This window comes from Chionomys nivalis, chromosome 10, assembly GCF_950005125.1.
Source record: "Chionomys nivalis chromosome 10, mChiNiv1.1, whole genome shotgun sequence".
NCBI lineage: Eukaryota > Metazoa > Chordata > Mammalia > Rodentia > Cricetidae > Chionomys > Chionomys nivalis.
This window is the reverse complement of record NC_080095.1, coordinates 39,836,289-39,862,794: the sequence shown is the minus strand read 5'-3', so window position 1 is coordinate 39,862,794 and position 26,506 is coordinate 39,836,289. Positions and strand designations below refer to the sequence as shown.

General features: G+C 38.6%; 1 protein-coding gene across 2 annotated transcripts in view; it reads left to right on the top strand.

Annotated features, from left to right (window-relative positions):
- The window catches only part of Ylpm1 (YLP motif containing 1), a 75,717-nt gene extending 50,931 nt beyond the window's left edge, over nt 1-24,786 (top strand). Inside the window, exons 12-21 of one of the 2 annotated variants that reach the window (XM_057782133.1) lie at nt 3,294-3,356; nt 3,636-3,755; nt 4,125-4,301; nt 4,383-4,466; nt 4,744-4,827; nt 8,988-9,068; nt 12,041-12,092; nt 17,118-17,248; nt 23,923-24,104; nt 24,403-24,786. In XM_057782133.1, the coding sequence (XP_057638116.1) occupies nt 3,294-3,356; nt 3,636-3,755; nt 4,125-4,301; nt 4,383-4,466; nt 4,744-4,827; nt 8,988-9,068; nt 12,041-12,092; nt 17,118-17,248; nt 23,923-24,069 (939 nt within the window). In that variant the 3' untranslated portion in view covers nt 24,070-24,104; nt 24,403-24,786. Of the gene's footprint in view, nt 1-3,293; nt 3,357-3,635; nt 3,756-4,124; nt 4,302-4,382; nt 4,467-4,743; nt 4,828-8,987; nt 9,069-12,040; nt 12,093-17,117; nt 17,249-23,922; nt 24,105-24,402 lie in introns of those variants that run through there. The other variant, XR_009057818.1, reaches the window with a different exon arrangement.
- The last annotated feature ends 1,720 nt before the right edge of the window (nt 24,787-26,506 follow it).

The following is a 26,506-nucleotide window of genomic DNA, read 5'->3' as shown; positions in this document are numbered from 1 at the left end:
AAAGTAGGCTTGACTTTTTTATATATGGAACAAAAAGGGAGATTAGGAGACTTGTTTAGGTTTAATTTTCTGATGTATTCTCTCTCTGAGATATATATGTATGTATATATTAATATATATGCTTTAAAATTATTGTCTAATATTGAATAATCTTCTAATAAAGATTTCATCCACATATCCGAATTCCACGTATATAGATTAATAAGTCATTGTTTTTATGAGTGTTTTTGCCTGTGTGTGTGTGTAGTGCACTATACGTGTGCCTGGTGCCCACAGAGGTCAGAAAAGGGAGTCAGCTTCCCTGGAACTGAAATTACAAATGGTTGGTGCAGCCTAGTGGGTGCTAAGATCGAATCCAGGTCCTGTGCCACAATACACTTATAAATGTTAGAGTCAGAACAGCTTACAGGAGTTGGTTCTCTTCACCTTGTAAATCCCAGGGACCAAACATAGATTTTGTGGCTATGGAAGCCAATGCCTTTACCCACTGAGCCTTCTTGCTTGACTCAGCTGTGGGTTTTTGTAGATGCACTTCATCGGGTTGAGGAAGTTTCCTTCTATTCCTATTTTCTTGAATATTATTACTCACAAAGGGTTGTTGGGTTTTGTTGCATGCTTTTTTCTTTTTTTAACATTAATAAAGATGATTGTATGACTTTTGTTTTAGTACATTGGCATAATTTAATACAGTAATTTATTTTCATGGTAGTTGGTGCTACTAGAACAATTTTTTCTGTTGCTGGATCTGGTTTGAAGATCATTATTACACCTACATTCATAATAGATACGCTAGTTTTCTTGTCATGTCTTTGACTAGTTTTGATACAAAGTGATGTTGACCTCATAAGTTTGGAATTATTCCTTCTGGTCTTTGGAAGAATTGGCACTCTTTAAATATTTAGTAGAACTCAGTGATGGAGTCTTCTAGGCTTTTCTTTATGAGTACTTTATTATTATTATATTCATGGATATTTTGCCTGTGTATCTGTGCCGCTTGCATACCTAGTACCTATGAGGCTCAAAGAGAACATCAGATCCCCTGCAACTGAGTTACAGGTGGCTGTACTGTGTTGGTGCTGAGAACCAAACCTGGGTCCTTTGGAAGAATAGCCAGTGCCCTTAATAGCTGAGCCATTGTTCCAGCCCTGTTGGTGCTTCTTTGTTATCTGTTTACCAGTTTACTGTCTTTTTCTGATCCTATTCATAATCTATTTTTTTCTTTTGTTTTTCTTCCATTGAGATAGGGTCTCAAAGTATAAAAAGCTAGCCTCAAACTTACTAGTAATCAAGAATGACCTTATGACCTTGAACTTCTGATCTTTCTGCCTCCCCACTTCTCAAAGGCTGGCATTCAAAGTATGTGTCACCTATGCCAGGTTTATTCACTTTTTTGGTTTTTGGTCGGGGTCTTACTATATATCTCTGGTTGTTCTAGAATTCACTATATAGGCCAGGCTAACTTCACAGAGATGCACCTGCCTCTGCCTCCCTTGTGCTGGATTAAGGATGTATATTACCACACTTGACCATTTTTTCTCTTGTTTTACTCTCTCATCACCACCCCACCCCCCTTTTTTTTTTGGCTGTTTCTTAGGCAAGTTTGGGCATGCATCATTCTAGATATTTGTTTTATCTAAGGTATATTCTTTGTTAGCATGCAGCTCATATGTATCTTTCTTATAATCTCTTCACCTTTTTGTAATATTGGTAGTGATATCTCTATTTTTTTATTATAGTAATTTAAAATCTTTTTTTTTTTTTAGCCTAGGTAAAAGATTATCAATTTTATTATTTTTTTCCAGAGGACCAGCTTTTGATTTTATAGATTTGAGCAATGTGTGTGCGTGTGGTTTTTGTTATTTAGATACTGACATTTCTAATGACATAATGACAGGTTCTTTATAAGGAAAAGATGTTTATTTATACCACAGTGTAGGAGATGCAAGAGATGAGGACTTTCTTGTTGCATCAGAACATGGAGGATGTATTATGTTGGGAACATGTGAGACAGGAAGCCAGAGAGATTCAAGGATCAGACCTACAATTTATACTATTCCACTATCAAGAAAGGTGTCCATGGCCGGGCGGTGGTGGCGCACGCCTTTAATCCCAGCACTCGGGAGGCAGAGGCAGGCGGATCTCTGTGAGTTCGAGGCCAGCCTGGTCTACAAGAGCTAGTTCCAGGACAGGAACCAAAAAGCTGCGGAGAAACCCTGTCTCAAAAATCCAAAAAAAAAGAAAGAAAGGTGTCCAGGGTTCCTCAAGAAAAACCCCAACTGATCTAATTAACCTCCCACTAATCCCCACCTGATAAAAACTCCATTATTTCCACCCAGCAGACCCTGAAGACAAAGTTTCTAGCACCTGTACTATTGAGGAACACACTAACCAGATCCAAACCCTGATGTTTTCCTCATTCTTCTCATTTCATTAGTATCTGCTCTAGTCTCTGTTACCTTCCTTCTGTGTCATTAGTTTTAGCTTGCTCTTTTGCTAGTGTTTTAGGTAGAAAAGTAAGTTTTTGATGTTAGATCTTCTTTCTTAATGTTTTAGAAGATTTTATTTGATTTTGTGTGATGAGTTGTGTGTGTTTGCGTGTATGTATGCACACCACCTGTGTGCCTGGTGCCCACAGAAGTCAGAAGAAGATGTTGGATCCCCTGGAACTTGAATTACAGCCACCATGTGAGTGCTGGGAACCAAAACCAGTGTTCTTCTCAACTGCTGAGCCATTCTCAAATTGCAGAAATGTGTTTTAGAGAGAGTTTTTTGTTTTTTTGTTTTATCTTTTACTGTGCACTATCTGAGAGTACTAGCAGTCCTAAAATTCCAGCTGAGCCATCTCGCCAGGCTCTGAATCTCCCTTGATATAGACATCTGCACCTAGAACTTCCCTTCAAACATTTGTTTAGTTTTATTCCATGAGCTGAGTAATGATGTGTCTTTCTTTTCATTCCTGTCAGAATATCTTCTGATTTCTTTGGACCATTGGGTTTTAAGTAGTTTGTTCCACATATATATTTATTTCCTTTGTTCTGCTTTTGCTTTGTCTCTTAAGACAAGGTCTCAGGTATAGCAGGTTAGTCATAGAGTCTCTGTGTGTTCAAGAATGACCTTGTTCTTCTGACCTTCTTCCTCTACCACCTGAGTGCTGAGATTGCAGTCATTTCCCATGATACTGGGATGGCGCTCAGGACTTTCTGAATGCTAGGCAAGCATACAGAAACTGAGCCAAATGAGCTATATCTCCCAACCCCACACAAAACAAAATCTCTATCCTCATTGTATTTCAGATTGTTGTTATAATGAGAGGATTGCCTGGCAGTGGAAAGACACATGTTGCAAAACTTATTCGGGTGAGTATGGGAAAACAAAAAAGAAAAGGAAAAGAATTGCTTGTGTTAGTAGGCAGTATGTTATTCATTCAGGTAGCTCCCATTTGATCAATTAGAGGCCATAGGCCATAGATCCTTAGTAGATATTTTATCTACTTAGACAAATAACTTTGCCTCTGGTTGATTTGAAACCATCAGAAATTTTTATTTTATTTAGCCACAAGTGGGAACTTTAGTGTGTTTGTCAATTTGGGTCACTTTTTTTTTTTTTTTAAATCTTCTTGGCTGTTGTATTCTTAGGATAAGGAAGTAGAATTTGGAGGACCTGCACCCAGAGTTTTAAGTCTAGATGATTATTTCATCACTGAAGTAGAAAAAGAAGAAAAAGATCCGGATTCTGGAAAGAAAGTGAAAAAGAAGGTATGATGTGACCTTTTGGTGGGGTTTTAGGAAAAATGCATTCAGGAAGAGATGGGGTTGTTTCTTTTGTTTTTGAGATAGGGTTTGTTTATTGTTTTGAAGCAGGGTCTTACTAGCCCTGGCTGGTCTGGAATTTCAGGTAGACCAAGTTGGCCTTGAACTCAAAAGGATCTGCCTGTCTTACCACCTGGGGCTTAAGGTGTGCACCACCACTCCTGGAGTGAGATGCGGGGGTTTTTTGAAGATGACCACTTCCTGTCTTCTGAATACCAGCTTTGGTACTTAGGTGTGAAGGATGATTCTGTCTTGGTGTGAACCAGGCTGAGCCTGCTCCTTCCTTCTGCTAACCCCTGTCTCTGTGGGATTTAGGTAATGGAATATGAATATGAAGCTGAGATGGAGGAGACCTACCGCACCAGCATGTTTAAAACATTCAAAAAGACTCTGGATGATGGGTTTTTCCCTTTCATCATTCTGGATGCTATCAATGACAGAGTTAGACATTTTGACCAGTTTTGGAGTGCAGCAAAAACCAAGGGTTTTGAGGTATGGTCTTAAAGAACTTTTGAAGCACTTTTAGTTTGAGTTTTCTGTTTCTTGGTCTTCTCATTACTTATTTTTGTTTAGGTGTATTTGGCTGAAATGAGTGCCGATAACCAGACTTGTGGCAAGAGAAATATTCATGGAAGAAAGCTTAAAGAAATAAACAAGGTGACTTTTCAGAAACATAGGGTGCTGGAGTACCCCAAGCATCATTCTTTCAGCGTCAGCACTGTTGTCTTAAACTCACTTTCCTCATTTCATTTTCTGAGTGTCTTCTACCTGATTCAATAAATGTTTTCCTTTCTGTATTTTAACTGGAGGGGCTTGCCTAGCTCTTCTTGGAACTAGCCTATTCAAGTTGTAGCATTAATTGCATACCTGGACAGCTTATTTGGCCTTTATTGGAGTAGTTGTCTGAGATAACTTGTCCTGAATATCTCTATAGATGGCTGATCATTGGGAAACCGCACCTCGTCACATGATGCGTCTAGACATTCGTTCCTTACTACAAGATGCTGCAATTGAAGAAGTAAGTGTGCATCTGCCTCAAATGCAGTTAAGATTAAGTAACACATACTTTACCTTCTTTACACGGATGTCTTAAACTTCCAGAAAAATTACACGAACGATGTAAGAGCATGTTTTTACCTTGAATCTGATATTTTCCCACATTTTTCTTTATGAATGCTTAGTGACATTATTATACCATTACTGTAGAATCATATGAGAGATAAGTTGAATAACATTAGTTCATCACCTCTAAATATATTGATGGCTATCTTCTAAGAACAAGGATGTTCCCTAATAAATTTAGTTAATTATAAAATTTAAGAAATTTAGCTGGGCGGTGGTGACACATGCCTTTAATCCCAGCATTCAGGGAGGCAGAGGCAGGCAGATCTCTGTGAGTTTGAGGCCATCCAGAGATACAGAAAGAAACCCTATCTCAAAAAAGCAAAAAAAAAAAAAAAAGTTAACATTAGCTGGGCTGATGACACACATGTTTAATCTCAGTACTTGGAAGGCAGAGGCAGGCAGATCTCTGTGAGTTTAAGGTTAGCCAGATCTACAGAGTGAGTTCCAGTACAGTCAGAGCTACATAGAGAGATCCTGCCTCAAAAAAACTTTAACTATATTAAGTAAAATAAATTTCTTAAGTGTTGATTTTTGTTTTTTTGATTTACTTAACCCCATGTTCCCCCTAGCTCATACCCTATAGCCAGTTCCTTAATTTGACATTTGAATTTTCTTGAGTTAGCTTAAAATTAGTCTATATTTAGCTTTCATCACCTTGTCCTGATGGTGTACTTTTTTTTTTTTTTTTTTTTTTTTTTTTTTTGGTTTTTCGAGACAGGGTTTCTCTGTGGTTTTGGAGCCTGTCCTGGAACTAGCTCTTGTAGACCAGGCTGGCCTCGAACTCACAGAGATCCACCTGCCTCTGCCTCCCAAGTGCTGGGATTAAAGGCGTGCGCCACCACCGCCCGGCTTTTTTTTTTTTTTTTAGTTTTTCGAGACAGGGTTTCTCTGTAGCTTTGGAGCCTATCCTGGTACTAGCTCTTGTAGACCAGGCTGGCCTCGAACTCACAGAGATCCGCCTACCTCTGCCTCCCGAGTGCTGGGATTAAAGGCGTGCGCCACCACCGCCCGTGATGGTGTACTTTATAACTCCTTTTTGGGTAGGATGAAACAGCCACTGTATGGTCCTGACTGACCTGGAACTCCTTTGGTAGATCAGGCTGGCCTTGAGCTCACAGAGAAGGCGTGCATCACCATGCCCAGCTTGGTTTTTTTGGGGGGTGGGGGGTGGGGGAGCAGTTTCAAGATAGGGTTTCTCTATGTAACAGCCCTGGCTGTCCTAGAACACTCTTTGTAGACCAGGCTGGTCTCGAACTCACAGAGATCCACCTGCCTCTGCCTCCCGAGTGCAGGTTTTAAAAGTGTGTGGCACCTCTGCTGGGCTCTTTATAACTTTTTGTAATTGGAACAGTGGCTCCCTCAGTAAAGTGCTTGCCATGAAAGCATGTGACCTGAATTTTGACTCCCATCACTCATATAAACACTGGACACGTTGGCCCTTGCCTATAATCCAAGTACTTTGGAAGGGGCATATAAGAGATTCCTGGGGGCCAGGTGGTGGTGGTGCATGCTTTTAATCCCAGTACTCCAGAGGCAAAGGCGGCAAAGGGATCTCTGTGAGTTTAAGACCAGCCTGGTCTACAGAGCAAGTTTCCAGACAGCCAGGACTACAAAGAGAAACCCTGTCAAGACACAGGGTGCGGGGGGGGGGGGGGGGGGGATTGATCGATCAATCACTGGGGCTCAGTGGTTAACAAGTCTAAATTGGTGAGCTCCAGGTTCACTGAGAAGCCCTGTCTCAGAAAATAAGATGATATACACCTTTAATTCTAGCACTTTGGAGGCAGAGGTCAGCCTGACCTGTAGATCATGTTCCACGACTGCCAGGATTACACAGAAACCCTATCTGGGAAGAAAAAGAACAATAATTGAGGAAGACGCCTACACCCAAAGTCTCACACATACTGAAGCATACCACGTATGCTTACTGTTTCTATCTATTTATTTATTATTATTTTTCAATATTGTAGGGCCTGGAGAGGTGGCTCAGTGGCTAAGACACTGGCTGATTTTCTAGAGGACACAAGTTCAATTCTGAATACACATCTGGTGGCTTCCAGCCATCTGTAACTCTAGGGGATCCTATATCCTCTTCTGGTCTTCTCAGTCACTGTACACAGGTGGTACACTGACATCTATGCGGGTAAATCACCCATACACATAAAATAAAAATAAAGGTTAAAAGAAAATCCCAGACTCAGACTTATAAAAATTAATTTCTCAGACTGACTACCATAAAAAATAGAATTTTTATGCATATAGACCAGTTGTTCTGTTGAGTGCTCATCAGTTTGGGTTGGCTGCTTCCGTTAGTTTAGATTTAAATTAAATAGCAGACAGGGCTCTGGAGTGACTGAGTGGCTAACAGCATGGTGGGGAAACTAACTCCTGCAAATGGCTCTCTGCTGTCCTGCTGTGCACTAGAGCAATGGGCACATGTGTGTGCTCGCACACAAGTGAGTGAATGAATGAATGAATGAATGAACAAATGTGTAAAACAAAAGTTTGGCAGAAATGCTGCACGAATTATATGTTCTCAGTGCATCACATTTGGTTCACATCATTTGAGATGCCAGTTTACCTCATTGCAATTTAGGCATTGGTCTAAACCTTGGCACCCACGTCATATTTATTGGGTTTTTACTTTTTCAATTTGCAATAAGTAATCTATAAGTATCTATTAGTTTCTTTTTCTCCAACACACTTTTGCTCATTGCTAACTCTTGATGGTAGTCATTAGTTTGGAAGAAAGTATCATGAAAAGACAGTGAATTTCTGTCTCAGTCACTTGTGTACTTCTGTTTTGTTTGACCTTGTTCTTTGAATGGTGCTGTTTTTAATGTGTGATTCTGTGGCTTGGGAGCAGACACTCCTGTAGCCCAAATTTATAGCCACGTGTGGTAGAGTTGATCATGCCACCTTTTAAAAACATACTCTTTTTTTCCTGGCTTTTATGAGTTCATGCACTGCCTTTCCATTTATCTCTGTATCATCTCAACACAGTCTCCTTTTCTAACTTAGCCTTTCCAGACCTTAAGAAATCACTTAGACCGTTGTCCTAAGCTCAGTTGTTTGTTTTGTTTTGTTTGTTTGTGCTTTGTTTTTTAAGACAGGTTTCTCTGTCTTGTCCTGGCTGTCTTGGAACTCATTCTGTAGACCAGGCTGACCTTGAACGCATAGAGCTCTACCTGCCTCTGCCTCCCACGTGCTGGAATCAAAGGCGTGTGCTACCACTCCCTGCCTTGGCTCAGGTTTAAACTTCACACATATAAATAGCCTGTTTCTGGGATTGCCAGTTTTATGCCCATACTAGTTTGCTAGATTGCCTCTTACGTAACTTATAAAGACTGGCATATCACTACCTTAAAAGTAACAATTTTGATGAGATCTAATGACACAAGCTTTTAATCACAGTGCTTGGGAGGGAGAGGCAGGTGGATCTCTGTGAGTTTGAGGCTGACCTGGTCTTACAGAGCCAGATCCTGTCCAAAAAAGTTAACAGTTTTGAATGGAGTCCTTTAAATTCTTTCTGCGATTGTTTTCTGAAGTCTCCCCGAAACATGGCATGTTAGTGTGGCCAGCATTCCTGACTGTGCTCTTCTTCTAGCACTCTCTGTCCCTGTTGGAAACACCAATCTCTCTTCCTTATACCAGCTTTGGTGGTTTCCTACCAGTTCGTGTTACCTTCTAAGTACTTTCCCATCTCTGTGCTCTCATATTTGTTATTGTGCCCCTGCCCCCATTTCTCTTATTTTGGAGAAATACTCATTAGAAGTTTTAAAAACTGTATCTTTTGAGCATTAAAAACAGATGACCCATCTACTTAGAGTAAAATATTTTGCCTAACTTCACAGGGATAAAGATAAAAATTCCAGGAATATCTTTCTGTGGTCTTTTAGTCCCAATTCAAAGTTCAAGGTGTTCAGATTTACGTGGTATATGGCAGAGAAGAGCCTGTGCTGTCTTGTGCTTATTCTAGATTCTAGTGAGTCAACATTTCCTTAAATACTAATGCAATCCTTTTTTTAAACAATGATTATTGGTATATTGTAGGTAGAGATGGAAGATTTCGATGCAAATATTGAAGAACAGAAGGACGAAAAGAAAGATGCAGAAGAAGAGGAAAGCGAACTGGTAGGAGACAGACCAACCACTTTGAGCAAAGTGTCTCTTTGTTATTCTTAAGGAGTGTTTTTATTCAGATCTGTAGTTAGATTAAATAGTGTTGATACACACTTTTTACAGTAAAAGTTTCCATAATCATCTTCATGGAGGCTTTGGATTCTTTTTATTTTTTTCTAGTCCAAAAAAGCTCTTGTGTTTTTAAAAGAAAAGTTTAGCAGAGCACTAAGAAACTCATCTTTGTACTCATCTAGCTGTGGGTGGTTATAAGAGAGTATACTTTTCAAAAAAGTAAATTACATATGAAAGGGCGTTTTTTCCATTCCAGCGGGTATGTGGTATAGCCTGTCCAGTATATGCACACTTGTGTCTTCTTTGCTTTAAGACCTCAAAATTGAGTTCTGTCACTTGAGGCAGAACTTATTAAATGAAGAAGCAAAGGGCTCCCACTGGCTGCTGGAGTTGTTCTTATTTTGTCTTGTTAAGTGATGACAAAAATGACTGTGTAGGCAATGGATTTTTACCAAGGCTGATAAAATAATAATGTTAGTGTAAAGTTCTGTGTACCTCCTGTAAATGCTTTTGATTACGCCTCTGGAGATGTTTTCCTTATCCTGTCACTCAAGAAATGAAACCTATAAAATTACTGACGTGTTAGTGTTGGCTAATGAGGTACGGAGATTAACAATGCCTTTGAATAGTATTGCTTTTTAAATTCACAGTATTATTTGCTTTATTTGCCATTTCAGCTCTTGCTAAAGTTGCTTCTCATATTTCTTTTAATGAAAATGTACAAATGGAGATTTCTGATTGCTGTCCCTTAAAATATAGTCTATAAGGAGTGGTCTCTTCAAACCATGTGTGACATAGAAGACTCTTGATAGAAACTGTGTTTATATAGCATTGGTGTCGACCTCTTCATTCCTAGATTTTTAAAATGTGTATTAAAAAATAAGCTTTAAAGTTAATGATAATTGAGTCTCAGTATGTTTTTTCTTAATCAGGTTGCATTTTGACATACATACTCTAATATGTGAGCAGGAAATTTACTTAACGGCCACACTGTTCTGGGTAACTATTAACCTCCCTAACTACTTGGACCCTGTACTAGACAGTGACTATGAGAATTCACAATGTTATTAGCTTTTGGAAGCTCCATCTTTTGTGGCAATTTTATTTCAGGATATGCTTCATCTCACTTGCTTAAATGTAGTCAACTTGGAGCTTTTAATTAAATGTACAGTTACTTTTTAAAAGAGAAACACATTGTAACACTAGTTACACCATCAGAGAACTGGTACGGAAGCATTAAAATTCTACTCTGCTAAACTCTCTTTTATTTCCATGTGGCCTGCTAAAGAATGAAAGTTTTGAGGATGACCAGGATGGTTCCAGCAGGGGGACATGAATACACTTTTTCACTTAACTTCTTTTAGCCCAATCACATAGCAAGATCCAGCTCTTTTGCTCTTGGAATCTATCCCAAGGGTAAAAGATTCCTGGAGAATATTAACCAAGGTGGTGTAAGCAAGTTTTGTGTCATCCAGATTGCTTTAACAGTTTCTCAGTAAACTTTGCGTTTTCAGTTTTGTGCTGAATGAAGTCCAGTCTTTTCTTAGGTAAAAGAATCCCTAGGGATATTGGTGAGATAGATTCCTGCCTTTGGTGCTTGCACAAACCTAGCACATGTGATTTACAGTCTATAATTCTACTATTCCAGTGATGCTTATGCTTCTAGGTGGTTTTTAAGATAACACTTGTGCAAATTTCCTCAGTATTTAACTCTTAAAATCATCACCTCAGCACAGCTTTTTCTTGATTTGATCTAAGTGTTTCTGGAAAAGATGTAATTTATAATCTGAAATACTACCTAGTAATTCCTAGTTCTGCATGAAGACTAGCAATGTATAAAAGCAAAGGTTTCCTGGAATACGATGCTCAAGTGAACTCTCCTGTAGAGATTGTTCCGATGTCTCCAATGTGTTTTTAATGCAGCTGTGTGCAGTCTGCTCCATGACCTTGAACATTCTCAACAGTAGAGAGATGACTCGTAAAAGACAATACCTTCAATGAATTTGTCTGGTTCACTAGGTCCTAATATTAACATTTCTGCATAATAGGATCTAATTGAAATCATAGTCCAAATAAGGAAAAGGAGAATTGTGATAAATGACATGGAATAAACTGGCATGGAGACTAAACAGAAGGGATTACTACATAGTTGTAGACACCCTGGGACATTGGAAGATGTTTGGGGTACTTGTTTAAAATGAATTACTCAGTTATCTTATGTAAGCTGTAAATTGCCTGTGGTAATTTCTGGTTTATCACATAACAGGAAAACGTAATATTAGAAGCTATCAGAAATAGTTTCATTTTCATCTGGTGAAAGGGAACTGCTCTGAAGTTGATTCAATAAAATTAGCCTTTGTAATGTCTAACTGGCACATGGATTGAGTCATTTTAAAATAAGTGTGAACTTCATGATGGGGTAGTTGGGTTCAAGTACCAGTTTTTCTTTTCCAAGTACTAAAAAAGACACTGGAATGAATATCTTGAAGAACACTTTTGGACATAATGGCTTCAATTACTTGAGAATAGCAGTTGTTCTTAGAAAGTAACCTATCTAGTTTATAAATTTTCTGAGTGCTATTGATCCTGGCTCAGTAACTATCTGTACACTCTTGCCATAATTGATATACATCTGGTGTTGAGGCTGCAGTTGAGTCCTCAGCTGGACCTGCCTCAGAGTGCATTCCTGATCCTGTCCTGACGACTGCTCTAAAAGTGCAGTGAGGTTTGGTGAATTTGGTCACCTAACTTTCTTCAAGGATAATAAAGTTGTGTTTTCCATAAGGATATATTTATAACTAGCGAGTGGAAACTGAACCCATTCCCAGTTTTAATGCTTTTCCAATTCAAACGTGTTATGCATGTATGTGTCTCTTTCTAACCCTTCGAGCTTCTCTCTGTGTACGATTTAGGGTTACATTCCGAAAAGCAAATGGGAGATGGACACTTCTGAGGCAAAGCTAGGTGGGTATTTCCTTTTTCCTGTTTTTATATGTGATACCTGATGATCATGGTGATAGAGCTCTCCACTGCACGAGTGAAGGGCCAGAAGCTTGTGCTCACCCTTCAGTTATTTCACTAGCCTTGCCTTATCTTCTTGTATCTGTGACAGAGGAAAAAGGATTTTTTTTTTAACAAAAAAATTCATTAGAAATTTTTAGGATAATTAGAAATATTTGATAAGCATAATAACATACTGTTACTTCTAACATTCCTTTTTTAGTATTAATCATAAATGTGCTCCTAACATTTTTTTAAAAGAATATTTATCTGTAACCCAAAGTTGAGCTTGTTTGTGAGTACTTTAGTAATAATTCTAATAAATACTAGGGTTTTTAAATGTAATTAAAAAGAAGGTACCTGAGTACTTGAGTTTCTGTGTTGGGAAGTAAGTGCATAATTGAAATATTCAAGGAGACTCCATTTAAATTTTTCTTCAGACTGTTTTTAGTACCAATTTACAAGATAAACCGGTTTAAATGATTGCTTATATCAAACCTTAGAGTTCCCTGCATAAAAATTGTATGTACTAAATGTATTCCTTAGATATTTTAGTGTGATTCTGAAAGGGTTGTTGTTGTTGTTGTTTTTAATCTTTTTTACTTCACTTAAAATGCCAATTTAATATGTCAATTTAGGTGTCTCAGTAGAAACTTAAAGGACCATGCCAGTACTTACTGATTGATTAGGAAAGGTGACTCTCAGTTTCTCTCTCCGTGTATTGTTACTCCAGAACCAAGCAACCAACTCAGCATCCTAAGTCTGTAGACTTAGTTTGTCCATTCAGCACTTTGGCTACTTAGGTCATGTGACCTTTACATGTAACGGGAGTGCATGGTACACACACTTGCATGGATCACTTGGGTTAGAGATAGCAGTTGGTTTGAGTGGGTTTTGTCTTAAAAGATGAATTCACAAACTAGTAGTAGTGCATTATGGGAATAGGTACTTGCTGTAAAAAAAATTCTTAAAAAGAATTAGCTTGTGTCAAGTAAAAATTGTTTGTGGTTTATTGGAATATTCGTCTGCAAATTTTTCCTCAGAGAAATTTAACAGTAATGGACTGTCTCCCCATACATGCCATAAGCACCTTTTTGCTTAAATGCAGTTAAATATTTAAGAAAATAGTAACCGGGGCTGGAGAGGTGGCTCAGAGGTTAAAAGCACTCTGGAGGTACCAAGTTCAACTCCCAGCAACCACATGGTGGCTCACAACCATCTGTAATGAGATCTGGTGTCCTCTTCTGGCCTGCAGGCATATATGCAGGTGGAACACTGTATACATAATAAATAAATACTTCTTTTAGAAAAAGAAATTAATAACCACAACTTTTTTTTTTTAAGGTTGATGTCTTAAGTGTTGCTTCTTTTGAATTAGGTTAACCCTGTTTGACATGCTATAGTTTTAAAATACCCTGTAAGATTAGAAGGTCATTGGTTTCTGCTGGTGCTTTAGTGATGAGCTTCAATGGCAAAGTGTGATCATAAAAATAAGGGGATTGTAAAAGTGACACATATTTTAGCAGATATTCTCCCGAGATGTTACGCAGCATATGATCTGGGATTGTGCTGTTTAGAAAATGAACATAGCCTTGATGAGTGTTCAAGACAAATGTTATTAATGTTTATATTGATTTCTGAGAAATATGACTTGTCTATTATTTCTCAGAAATGCATCTTATACAGTCTGTTAGTGTTAAAGACATTACACAGTGAATTTCTGTGTGCAAAAAGTGGATTTCTCATGAATCTTTTTAGTAATGGCTTTAGTAATGAATCTAGAAAGGGAAATTTTTACTTGATTGTAAAAGTAGTGACAATGATGTTTTATAAAGGATCTAGCATCTGGTACCACCGGATTATCTTGAGAGTTAATCCAGCCTTCAAGGAAGGAAAATTGAGTGTAAGCTTTATCAAAATGTTTACTCCTTTGAGATTGACCCATTGGGTCAATTGAAAATGCTTTCCTAACTCATGAGGATCATCTGAGAATTAGCCTGTTTGTGTTGCATGCCTTTCATATATCATCAAATTTAATGTTTGTTTACCAGGTGCACTTTATTTCCCTGAATACTCTACCAGCATCCTTAAATTTCTCTTAGCAGCGTGATTGTGCTGAGGTGGAAACATAATAAGCTTTATCTGTGTTGCATATTGAGCTGAAGGAGCTGAAACTGGAGCTGAGGGTTTTGGTTCTTAGAAGAGTCTTCCAGTAAGAAAATACTTCTATACTCTTCCAAGCAGCTGACTAGAATTCATTGTAGAATCTTGATTTGTGCTTAATATATAAGTTGGCCTGTGTCTGTTAAATAGGAAGGAACGTCAATTTAAAAGAGTTACTGGCCTGAGCTATACCTGGCATGGTATTACATGTGATTGACAGCTGCCTGACCAGTGTTAGTTACACCTGACTGCTCTTTCCTGACTGGGAGATAGATATGGTAATGCAAGAGCTGGGTTTTACACACATCTGCTGGGATTCAGTACTGAAGCTACTTCAACTGCAGTCATGTGGTTTTTAGTTTCTCACACTTGTACAAACTAGAATATTCTAGACTTACTGTAATTCATCTTAATGTCACTTGTCAATACTTAAGAGTTGTATTTTAGCCTTCTCCTTATCAGACAGACTGAATCATCTTTTCACAATTGAGGTGTAATTGTTATTTGTGTAGGCACATAACTCTTGTATGTTCACCTTGGACAAATTTTCAAATACCATTTACATTTAGAGAATATATGGATGTATCTATGGAATTTTTCCTTTGTGCTATAGTAACATGCAGTGTTTTAAAGTTGTGGTAAATTCTGTGACCAACCAAGTTGGATCAAAACTTCATCCTCTTAAAACTTCATCTTGCAACCTAGGCTTCTAATGTGTGAGGGAATTGGACACCTGTCTTTCTTCTATAACCAACACCCAGATTCCTCTTCCCTTACTTTATGCCACCGGAGTGTTTGGAATTCCAGTGTTCGTGTGGATGGGTACTTTCTTCAGCACTTAAAAGAAACTTTAAATGTGCTTGCACAATAAAATTTCAAATCAAAGATTTCAAATAAGGGTGTTCTGACTAGAAGTGTAGGCTTTGGGACTTGAAGTTGCAAATACAAAATACATGATGCCATTACCTAGTGGACAAGGAAATACTCTTGCAGTTTCCACCTGCCTTTCTGCAGTGCTGCCTGACCATGCTCTGTTGTTAGAATTGAAATGCGAAACTTTCACTTCAGAGTATGTTCATGCAAATCAGTTGTTCTAAGTTTGGAAATCCTTGGAAGTTTGTTTAGTGAGTGTACTGGAGCTTCTTACTCTCTAGTAAGACACTGCATGTCTAAGGTCTTGAACTAAGGTTGGTCTTACTACTTAAAGAATTGCCGTGGGTTTTCCGATACCATGTATTGTGTCCCTATGTAGCCAAGGGTTCTGTTCAGTATGACCTGTCTGTAGAGCCATTTGGTACAGCATTTTATCAACAGAAGAGGTAGAAAATTGTTCTGTGCAGCCCATCTCAGGGAAAATTTGTTGAAACAAGATGAAACAATTTTCTTGAGTTTTGTAAACTATTGTCATTCATATTACTGATTTTCAATGATAATTGCTTTTGTGAGGGAAGGGTATGGGAACTAAACCTTTTCCCAATTATGTAAAATCTTTTTGGCTTCTTAAGTTTGTATACAGTTACTTGGGTGTGGAGTTTGTACATTAGAAAGCATAACTTCTCCCTCCTTGCGCCTGCTTCCAATATACGTTCCATATAAAATTTTTTCCAACTCGGTACCTTAAAGATTTCTAGTGTACAAATTCTGTGTTCTTTCTGGAGTTGAATGTTCGTTACGTGTTTCTGAAGCAGTTAAACTTTCCTTTATTAGCCCACTTTAACAATAGTGTGTTTAGATAATTTCAGGGGATGCAAGTGCTTCACTGTAGCTCAAATATACATAACTCATAATATTCCATATCTATATTCAAAATCAATATTAACAACAAATAAGAAAGACACATTTTCATTATGTGTTATTAAAGATACCTAATCTGATATTTCATAATTTCTAAATGTGTTGTTTATTTGATAATAATGAGGTATTGGGAGGCCAACTCTTTTCAAATTTAAGATTAAGAACAAAATACCAGATTTGATCACTTTGACTCACATCAATCCTTAGCATGGTGAGTCAACAGTACTTTACAGTATACTCAAAATACAAAGTGGTCAGCAGTACTTTACAGTATATTCAAAGAAAGGGGGTCTCATATAGTCGCCTTACTCATAAATATTAACTCATGAGTGCTCTTATCCAAAATCATAATCAAAAACACATCCTTACACATGATCTTGTTATTGTCTGATTTTCTTATGATACGATATCACACATCTTTGTAGATCAACTGAGCAGTATTAACACTGTGTTAAAGAAAAAAGCAGGGGCTGGAGAGATGGCTCAGAGGTTAAGAGAATTGACTTCACTTCCAAAGGTCCTGAGTTCAATTCCCAACAACCACATGGTGGCTCACAACCATCTGTAATTAAATATTCTGTCCTCTTCTGGCCTGCAGGGACATATGCAGGCGGACCACTGTATACTTAATAAATAAATAAATCTTCAAAAAAAAAAAAGAAAAAGAAAAAAGCAATAATTGTTTTTAAAGAGACCTGGTTTTTGTTGTTTGTTTTGTTTTGTTCTTTTTAGAACATGAGAGCTGAAGTGTGATTTTTTTCTGAGGGTGGGAGAGTCTTTTCTTGCCTTACCCATATTTATTGCTAAAACCATCAAATTATAAATATTACCCAGTACAAACACCAAGCAGACTGTGGGAATCACATAAAATTTGATATTTTCTTAGACAAGAAGATAGTTTGGATCTGAAAATGGTGCTGCATTGAAAAATGTGGATGTGCCCTCTGGAAACAATCTAGCCCTCCTTTTCCTTTGTGTGCTGAATGCAAATCCACACACTCTTAATGCTTTGGCTCTGTGTTTGTTCCTCAGACAAGTTGGACGGCTTGAGGACTGGCACTAAACGGAAACGTGACTGGGAGGCGATTGCCAGCAGAATGGAAGATTACCTGCAGCTCCCTGATGACTATGAGACTCGTGCTTCCGAGCCCGGGAAGAAGAGGGTAAGAGACTTACTGAAACTTGAAGACTCATCTAAATAGCATTTGGATTTTAGAAGAAAGTTGGAGGTGGAAAATGGCTGCCCATAAAGTGTTTGTCATGCAAGTCTAAGGACCCAAGTTCAGTGTCGAGCTCCCAGGAAAAACAGAAAATGCTACAATTACAAGCACACTTTGAAAGTTTATTTATTTTTATTTTATTGGTATGATTGTTAACCTACATGTATGTTACATATATCATATGCATGTCTGGTACCTGCAGAGACTAGGAGGAATATTGGATCTCCTGGAAATGGAGTTATAGATAACGTATAAGCTGCCTTATACTTGCAAGATCAAATCTGGGTCCTCTGCAAGGGCAGCAAGTGCTCTGAACTTCTGAGTTTCTCTCTAAGCCCTCTTTGCATTTCTTTTAAATTAATTTTCTTAGTGCTTGAATATTAAGACAATATTTTAGTATGAGAGAATAAAAATGTTAGTAGATTATCATCGTGGTGTCTTTCATTTCAAAGAATCCCCATTTCAGGGCTGGAGAGATGGCTCAGAGGTTAAGAGCACTGACTGCTCTTCCAGAGGTCCTGAATTCAGTTCCCAGCAACCACATGGTGGCTCACAGCCATCTGTAATGAGATCTGGTGTCCTCATCTGGCCAGCAGGCATACAGACAGGCAGAACACTGTATACATAATAAATAAATATATCTTTAAAAAAAGAAAAAGAATCCCCATTTCAGAACTCATTGATACACTGCAGACAAGCAAGGTATAATGATATACCTTTAATCCCATCACTAAAAAGAAAGAAACAGGTGAATTTAAGTGAGCTTGAGGCAACCTGGTCTACATAGTGAGTTCCAGGTTAGCTCTGTCTTGGGAAACCAAAAAAGTTCAAATACTGCAGACATACAGTAAACCCACTCTTGTCTATGTAGTTTGAGGGGATGGGAAAGGGAAATCCCATTAATGGCCTTTCACCTATGCCCGGCCACATGGAAGAACTTTAAGAGTGAGGCAACCAAAGTTTAATTGGCTCAAGCTAAGCATGGTGGTGGATCCCTGCAGTCTCATCACCTTGAACTGAATAAAGGCTGGAAGATTGTCCATGATTTAAGGCCAGCCTGGGCTACAGAGACCCAGTCTCAGAAAACACGAAGAACAGTAGAAGTGGCTTTCCTTGGGATGGGACTTGTGAGTTACAGTTCTGGTGACAATGAATGAGAACTGTTTTTCCCTATTTTTGCTCACGTAACTATGACTGTCTTCAAAAGGTGGTCCCCAATGACTAGGCTTTAAATTGCCATTTTTACTGGGGTGTAACTCAGTGGTTAAGCACTTGCCTTATATATCACGTTCTAGGTTCCATCCCCAGTATAATAAATAGATGAATAAAATTTCAAAAATTACTATTTATGATTTCTATTCTTAAAAGAAACTATTTCCTCACATATAAACTAGAAAGAGGCAGTATTTAGTACAACTTTAAAGAGAAATTGATTGATCTTGAAGTGATTTTACTTTCTTAGAAATGTTTGAATGGCAATGGATGAAGCACATGCACCTCAAACCTTTGAGTGTTAGTCAAGAGTTTTCTGTATGATTTTCTTTTCTAATTTTATGTTTTCAGTGCATCCCGACTGCAGTTTCCTCCCCCTCTTCCTCCCATTCCACCTTTCCTCTTTCCTAGATAGAATTTTTTTTAACAGTTAAATGCCCCCTCCTTCCCAGAAAAAAGACATGGTGGTATAAATCTCAAAAATACCTTTAGGAAAATTAGAAGGAAGTTGGACATTTAAGAAACTATTTCTGGCTGAAGTTGTTTTTCTGCCTTATAATTTATTTTTAGCATTTTCATAGTCATTTATTCATTCTGATACTTGAATGTGTAAGGTCTGTGAATGCCTAATAATAGATAACCGACTTTAAGAGATTAAGTTTCATTAGAGATGGGCGTGAAATACAGTAGTTTTTAAGCATTAAATTTTCTTTAGAAATTGTAGTATTGCCAGGCCGTGGTTGTGCACGCCTTTAATCTCAGCACTCAGGAGGCAGAGGCAAGCGGATTTCGAGACCAGCCTGGTCTACAGAGTGAGTTCTAGAACAGCCAGGGCTACACAGAGAAACCCTAACTCAAAAAATCAAAGCGGGGAAACAAAAAAAAAAAAACCCTAGTCATTGGCCAGCAGGGCAGCTCAGAGGTAAAGATGCCTGCTGCCCAGTGGACAAGCCTGATGACCTGGGTTTGATCCCTAGAATCCACCAAAAAAGTGGAATGAGAAAATGTGTAAAGTTGTCTCCTGACCCCCACATACATGCTGTGACATGTGCATGCCAGTGCGTGCATGTGTGCTTTCACACAAGCATAATAATAATGATAAGTATTTTTGGCTTTTCTTTTGTTGGTTTGGTTTGATTTGGTTTGGTTTTTTTTTTTTTTTTCTTTTACTTTATCAAAACAGGGTTTCTCTGTTTAACTACCGTGGCTGTCCTGGAACTTGCTTTGTAGACTAGGCTGGCCTCAAACTCACAGATTCACCTGCCTCTGCCCCCGAACGCTGGGATTAAAAGCTTGCGCCACCACTGTCCAGTTGGTTTCAACTTTTCAAGACAAGGTTGCTCTGTGTGGCCCTCTCTGTCCTGGGACTCACTCTGTAGACCAGAATGGCCTCAAACCCAGCAATAAAAAGATTTTTTAAAAAATCAGTTCTTGTCGGGAGGTGGTGGACGCCTTTAATCCCAGCACTCAGGAGGCAAAGGCAGGCGGATCTCTGTGAGTTCGAGGCCAGCCTGGTCTACAAGAGCTCGTTCCAGGACAGGCTCTAAAACTACAGTAAAACCCTGTCTCAAAAAACAAACAGAAAATAAAAAATAAAAATAAAAAAAAAATCAGTCATTTATGCTAAATCAGTGTTTTATTTTTCATTTTATGTCTTTGTGTGTGTGTATAGATCAGAAAACAAGTTTGTGACTTGGTTCTGTTCTTCCATGGGCTCCAGGGCCACGTGCAGATGGGTAGACTTGGTGGCAGACTCTTTTATGCACTATCTTAGTATTTCTGCTGTTGTGATGAAACACCATCAACAAATGCAGCTTAGGGAAGAAAGGGCAGGAACTTTCCTCTTAAAACTCTCAGGTCACACTCCATCACGGAGGGAAGTCAGGTCATACTCCATCACTGAGGGAAGTCAGGTCACACTCCATCACTGAGGGAAGTCAGGACAGAAACCCTGGAGACGAGAGCAAAACTGTGTGGGGAGCATGGCTTACTCAGCCTGCTTTCTTTCTTTTTTTTTTTCTTTTTATTTATTTATCTTTATTTTATGTGCATTGGTGTGAAGGTGTCAGATCCCCCAGGAACTGGATTATGAGAGAGTTGTGAGCTGCCATGTGGGTGCTGGGAATTGAACCCGGGTCCTCTGGAAGAGCAGTCAGTGCTCTTAACCGCTGAGCCATTTCTCCAGCCCCTTTCTTTTTCTTTTCTTTTCTTTTTTTCCCCCAGTTTCTTTTTTTAAATTTATTTATTTATTTGTTTATTTAATTTATTATGTATACAATATTCTTTTTCTGTGTGTGCCTGAAGGCCAGAAGAGGGTACCAGACCTCATTACAGATGGTTGTGAGCCACCATGTGGTTGCTGGGAATTGAACTCAGGACCTCTGTCTGGAAGAGCAGCCGGTGCTCTTAACCTCTAAGCCATCTCTCCAGCCCCTCAGCCTGCTTTCTTAAACGTCTCAGGATGACCTGCCCAAGGCTACATCACTGTCATATCAATCAGGAGAATGCTTCACAGACTTGCTGATAGGCCAGTCTGATGGGGTCATTTTCTCAATTGAGGTCTCTCTTTCCAAATGATTCTAGTTGTGTCAAAATGACAAACGGCAACAGAAAACTAGCCAGCATAACCATCTCAGTGGCCACTAAAATCAGTGTTTTCTTTAAAAATAATAATAAGTAAATAACTACACCACAACAGCAGTTTTCCATCCCATCTGCCCTCCCCTAGATATAATTTTTTAATGAGTGAAAATTACATTTTATCTAAGTTTTAAAGTTTTAGAGTCTCAACAGTTAAGAGCACTTGCTGCTCTCGAAGAGGACCCAGGTTGGGTTCTTAGCATCCACATGATGACTTAGAACTGTCTTAATTCCAGTTCCAGGAAATCTGATGCCCTCTTCTCGCCAGGGATATTGCACGCATAAGGTACACATACATATATATAGGCAAAACACTCATACATAGGATAGAAGATAATTTTTTTAAAAAATATTTATTATGTATAGAACATCCTGTCTGCACGGATGCCTGCAGGCCAGAAGAGGGCACCAGATCTCATCACAGATGGCTGTGAGCCTGTGGTTTCTGGGAATTGAACTCAGGACCTCTGAAGAGCAGTCAATGCTCTTAAACTCTGAGCCATCTCTCCAGTCCCCTAGAAAATCTTTAAAAGAATTTTTTTTAAGTAGTTGGATACAATTGCTTTATACTTGACTACTGAGAATGCTTTGGGCATTTAAATTTTCTATGATCTGAGTTAACCTTTTCTTTATTCTGTAGCCATTGAATGTCTGCTCATCCATCCTTAACACTAGTAACATTATCATAAAATGTGTGCACTTGGGGGCTGGAGAGATGGCTCAGAGGTTAAGAGCATTGCCTGCTCTTCCAAAGGTCCTGAGTTCAATTCCCGGCAACCACATGGTGGCTCACAACCATCTGTAGTGAGGTCTGGCCTGCAGACATACAGACAGAATATTGTACACATAATAAATAAATATTAAAAAAAAATGTGTGCACTTGATCCTAAATAGAACTAAGAGTATGTATGAATTACCCATAGTACATATTTTTGGGGCATAAAGCTCAATAGTAAGAGACTTACCTAACATGTACAGGGTCCTAGATTTAATCTCCAGTAACACACACATCTTGATGGGTGTTTGAAGTTGCCAGGGAGGAGTAGAAAGCCATATTTGTTCATTTTCACCAATATATCTGAAAAATCTATTCTTTACTTTTGTTCTATGCCTCAGAAAGCCTGATGCAATTGCTTCCACATTGGGGCAGGTTATTTGTTGCAGCCATGAATCTGTATTCCCAGGCCATGGTCACCCATATTTGACTCAAGAATAAACTGTTTAAGTTGTAAATCAAGTGTGGGACTACAGAGATGGCTTAGTAGATTAAGTGCTTGCCATACGAGTGTGAGGGCCAGAACTTAGATCCTCAGATCAGAAGTCAGGTGAGGGGGATGGTCTGCCTGTAATCTCAGCATATGGAGACAAGGAATCCCGGAGCAAGCTGGCTAACTGCTAACAGAGTTAGACTCCCAGAGGTCTCGGTACAAATCTGAGATTCTACCCCAATATATAAGGTGGAGAGCAAAAGAGCAATAGAGGAAGACACCAGAGATCAACTGCTAGCCTCCACACTCACAGGTATGTGTACACCAGTGCACATGCATGCACATATACCACACTTGTGTATATATACACAGCAAAAGTGGAAATAAAGATGAATCAAGTGTTGGGGAGCTGGAGAGATGGTTCAACAGTTAAGAGCACTGACTGTTCTTCCAGAGGACCTGGCCTCAATTCCCAGCACTGAGATTGCAGCTCACAATTGTCTGTTTAACTCCAGCTCCAGGGGATCCAATATCCTTACACAGATATACAGGCAGACAAAACATCAGTGCACTTAAGATAAAAATACATAGATCATTTTTTTTAAAAGGCTCAAGTGTTAACCACTTTTCCCTGCTATTACTCTTTATCTTCTCTCTGACCAGATGTTAGAAGCCTAGACATCTTAGTCAGTCAGTGTATTGTAAAGCAATAATGCATTTCCATGACCAGTGTAAAGAACACAGAATTCCAGTGCTCTATATTTGGGACATAAGAAATCACAAACTATATTTGAAATATAGCATATCAAACTATAGTATATGCTTTGGTTCTCTGTGTACAGTAAAAGCAGTATCGTAATCTTTTCTTAAATATTTTTGCTCTTAATAGAATATGAGATATGTGCATGTATTTTAAGAACTTATAAATCTATCTTTTTTGAAAAAGTACCAAGAGGGAATATTCTTGAAGTTGAAATCTTGCCATAATAACATTTGAAGCAGTAGTCTCTGGTAGCTTATGAATGAAAATGACATTACTAGCCCCCTGGTTTTTTCCCTGATTAAATTTCAAGAAATAGTTATTGTACAGAGTTAAAGTTTAAGTTGTTTAAAGTTCATATATAGTATATGTTTCTATAAATAGTCATCTTACAGTATGAAAATTTAAAAGTAGATATGTTAAGCTCCAGACAAGCCTAGAGAAGCAATGGCTAATCAAAGGATAAAGTGGGGACGGATGTCCTAGACCGATGCTAGGTAGACAGGCTCAGCTGTAAAGTGAGAACGAGAACACTGTGCTGCTCATACAAAATGCCATGGAGCTGACAGGGCGGAACACGAGCACTCTAGTGATAGGACTGGTCGTATAGTTGGGGAAAGGTTTGAAATAGGTGAGCATCACAAGGAGGTATTTTAAGAACATCATTTTGGCAGAGGTTTTTTTTTTACTTGTAATTTTAATTCTGTTAATCTATCCACTAAATTATCCAAAGAGGGCACCTTTGGGGTTCCTTCACTTCTTTCAAACAACCCAGACTAATGCTTTTTTCTCTTTAGGTGAGATGGGCAGACCTAGAAGAAAAGAAGGATGCAGATAGGAAAAGGGCCATAGGTTTTGTGGTCGGACAGACTGATTGGGAGAAGATCACAGATGAAAGTGGTCACCTGGCTGAAAAAGCCCTCAATCGAACCAAATATATATGAGACTTAGTTTTTGACTGGAGCATTATTCCTCTAAGGTAAGGGTACCCAGCCACATAAATAGCCTGTTGTGTGGTTACCTCAAAAGTATTGAGGACAGCATGCTTTACTAAAAGTCATTTTCTAGTTCTGAACAAGTAAGTATGTACTAGCACTAACATTTGCAATAAAGAATGTTAGAAAAAAAGCAGGTTTTTGTAAGCCTTGTAAAATACTTAAGAAAAACTTGGCTCCTCTGTTCTTGGGGAGGTGAAGTTGTACTAGAATGGATAGTGAAGTTTACTGAATCTTCTGTGTCTCCACTCCTGGAGTAACCCTGTTTTCTTTTCTTTCCAGGTGGTTCGCTTTGAGGTGACCTGAAGCCAAGGCCTCATGAAGCTTCTTGTGTTTCCACGTTTCAATTTTGTTTTGTTTCCACCGCTTTTCGTTTTTAAAAGTTATCCAGTATCCCCAAGAAATTTTAGAATCTTGCTATACCCAAGCAAGATAAGAATTTTTCTTAACTAATTTGGGGAGGGAGGGTTAGCTTAACTGTTGAAGTCAGGTGGGGATCCCCTAGCGGATCCCAGCAGAGTATTCCTCCACTGTACGCTGTCACAGACTATCATCAGTGCTTTGTGGCTGGGTTTGTTTTTTTACTGTATGTAACTGGTAGCTGATTGTACTAGGATTAAAAACAATAAACTTTCACGATAAAGCCAATGAGATTCATGGGCTGTACAGCGTGGGCCCTTTTCTCTTATTTTCGTAAATTTGTTTTTATTGCTATTTAAGTGCAGTGTCCTGATTACCTGCTTGCTGAACACCCCCAACCTCTTTACCATTGAGTAATTAGTACAACTGTTTGTAGTGCATTGTAAAACTCGAGGTTCAGTAATAATCAAAATATTCAGCTTTGCTTTATAGCTGATTTGTTTTTCTTCATGTCTTAGAGACTAGCAGAGATCAAGTCTAAATATCCATCAGTTCCCTGGGGCATGTCTCTTCTATGACATTTTTGTATAGGGAGAGAAGGGGTGATAAGTTGGTATCTCTTTATTTTTCCTCTTTGTGCTACTTTATATTTGTTTTTTGTTTTTGTTTTGTTTTTCTTTGGCTGATTTTGAATACAGGTGAACAGAACTGCTGTGTGCCACAGAACTCAAGCCGATGCCTTACATTGAACTTGATTTGTTGCTTTTTAAGTCAGGATCGAGGAGGATACATGGAAGTGCACAGCTCTCTGGCAAGCAACCTTTGAACCTGCTAGCCTTTCAGGTTCTTGCCAGATTGCTCATTATTAAAAAGCTTGGTCTTCTACATAGACTTTCATCTCTTATGGATAATCCCCACCAGAACCAGAAGCAGAGCTAAAACCCAGATAGCATTCTTCTTTAAATATAGAAAGGGGGCTTTTTTCCTTTGTTTAGTCTAAAAATTAAAAAGTCATTTCTATCATGAAGGAAGATAGAGATGAACTTTCTTCTTCAAAAACCGCTTCTAGTTTGTAAGCCAGTTCAACAACTTGTGAATATGTTCACTGAAGACCTCAGCATTGTGTCATGTTTGGAAATCTTGTTTTTTGACCAACATTAAATACTGTGCCTAGAGGTAATATTTCATTACGGTTTAGAAGTATCACTTTGGGTTCAGTAATGGTTTTTTTTTTTTTTTTTTTTTTTTTTTTTTTGAGACAGGGTTTCTCTGTGGCTTTGGAGCCTGTCCTGGAACTAGCTCTGTAGACCAGGCTGGTCTTGAACTCACAGAGATCCGCCTTCCTCTGCCTCCTGAGTGCTGGGATTAAAGGCGTGCGCCACCATCTCCCGGCAGTAATGGTTTTATGAGACTAAAGGCACCAATGGAAACCGCAACAACTTCCTGTACTTTAATACCTTTCTTGAAATTCTGAATGTCTAAGTGTTAAAGAACCGGGTTCATTAACAAGTTAATACTGAATGTATAATTTGCTTCATTAAACGATTTCCACTGTTTTTAGTGTTTAATAAGCTATCTTGGTGGTTAAGACCTAGAACATTTCTACATACTGATCTGTATCAGCTACCTTTGTTATACTGGAAAAAAGATAGTGGGCAAGATACTCAAATAGATTTGTTGTTTGTACAGACTTATTTAGCACTTTTTAGAGCAGAGTGCTTTCCCACCTCCCCCTACACCTGGTCTTTTCTCACCAAAGCAAGACTTGTAAAGTATGTTCCCTGCTTGAGAAGAAAGCAAGCCTCTTTATTCTTCAGTTACTCTTAACCTTTTTGTAGCATTTGAAACACCCGTGAAATGAATGTGTCCATGAATCACGGACCTTGTAAGCAGTGCATTCTGTCTTGTCCTAGCAGGAGCTGGAGGGAGAATTAGCGCAGCCATCGGGGAACATGGAGCCGCCTGGTTCAGGAACCAGGTATAACAAATGACTTCTATGTAAAGAGAATCATGAAAAGATAAAGAG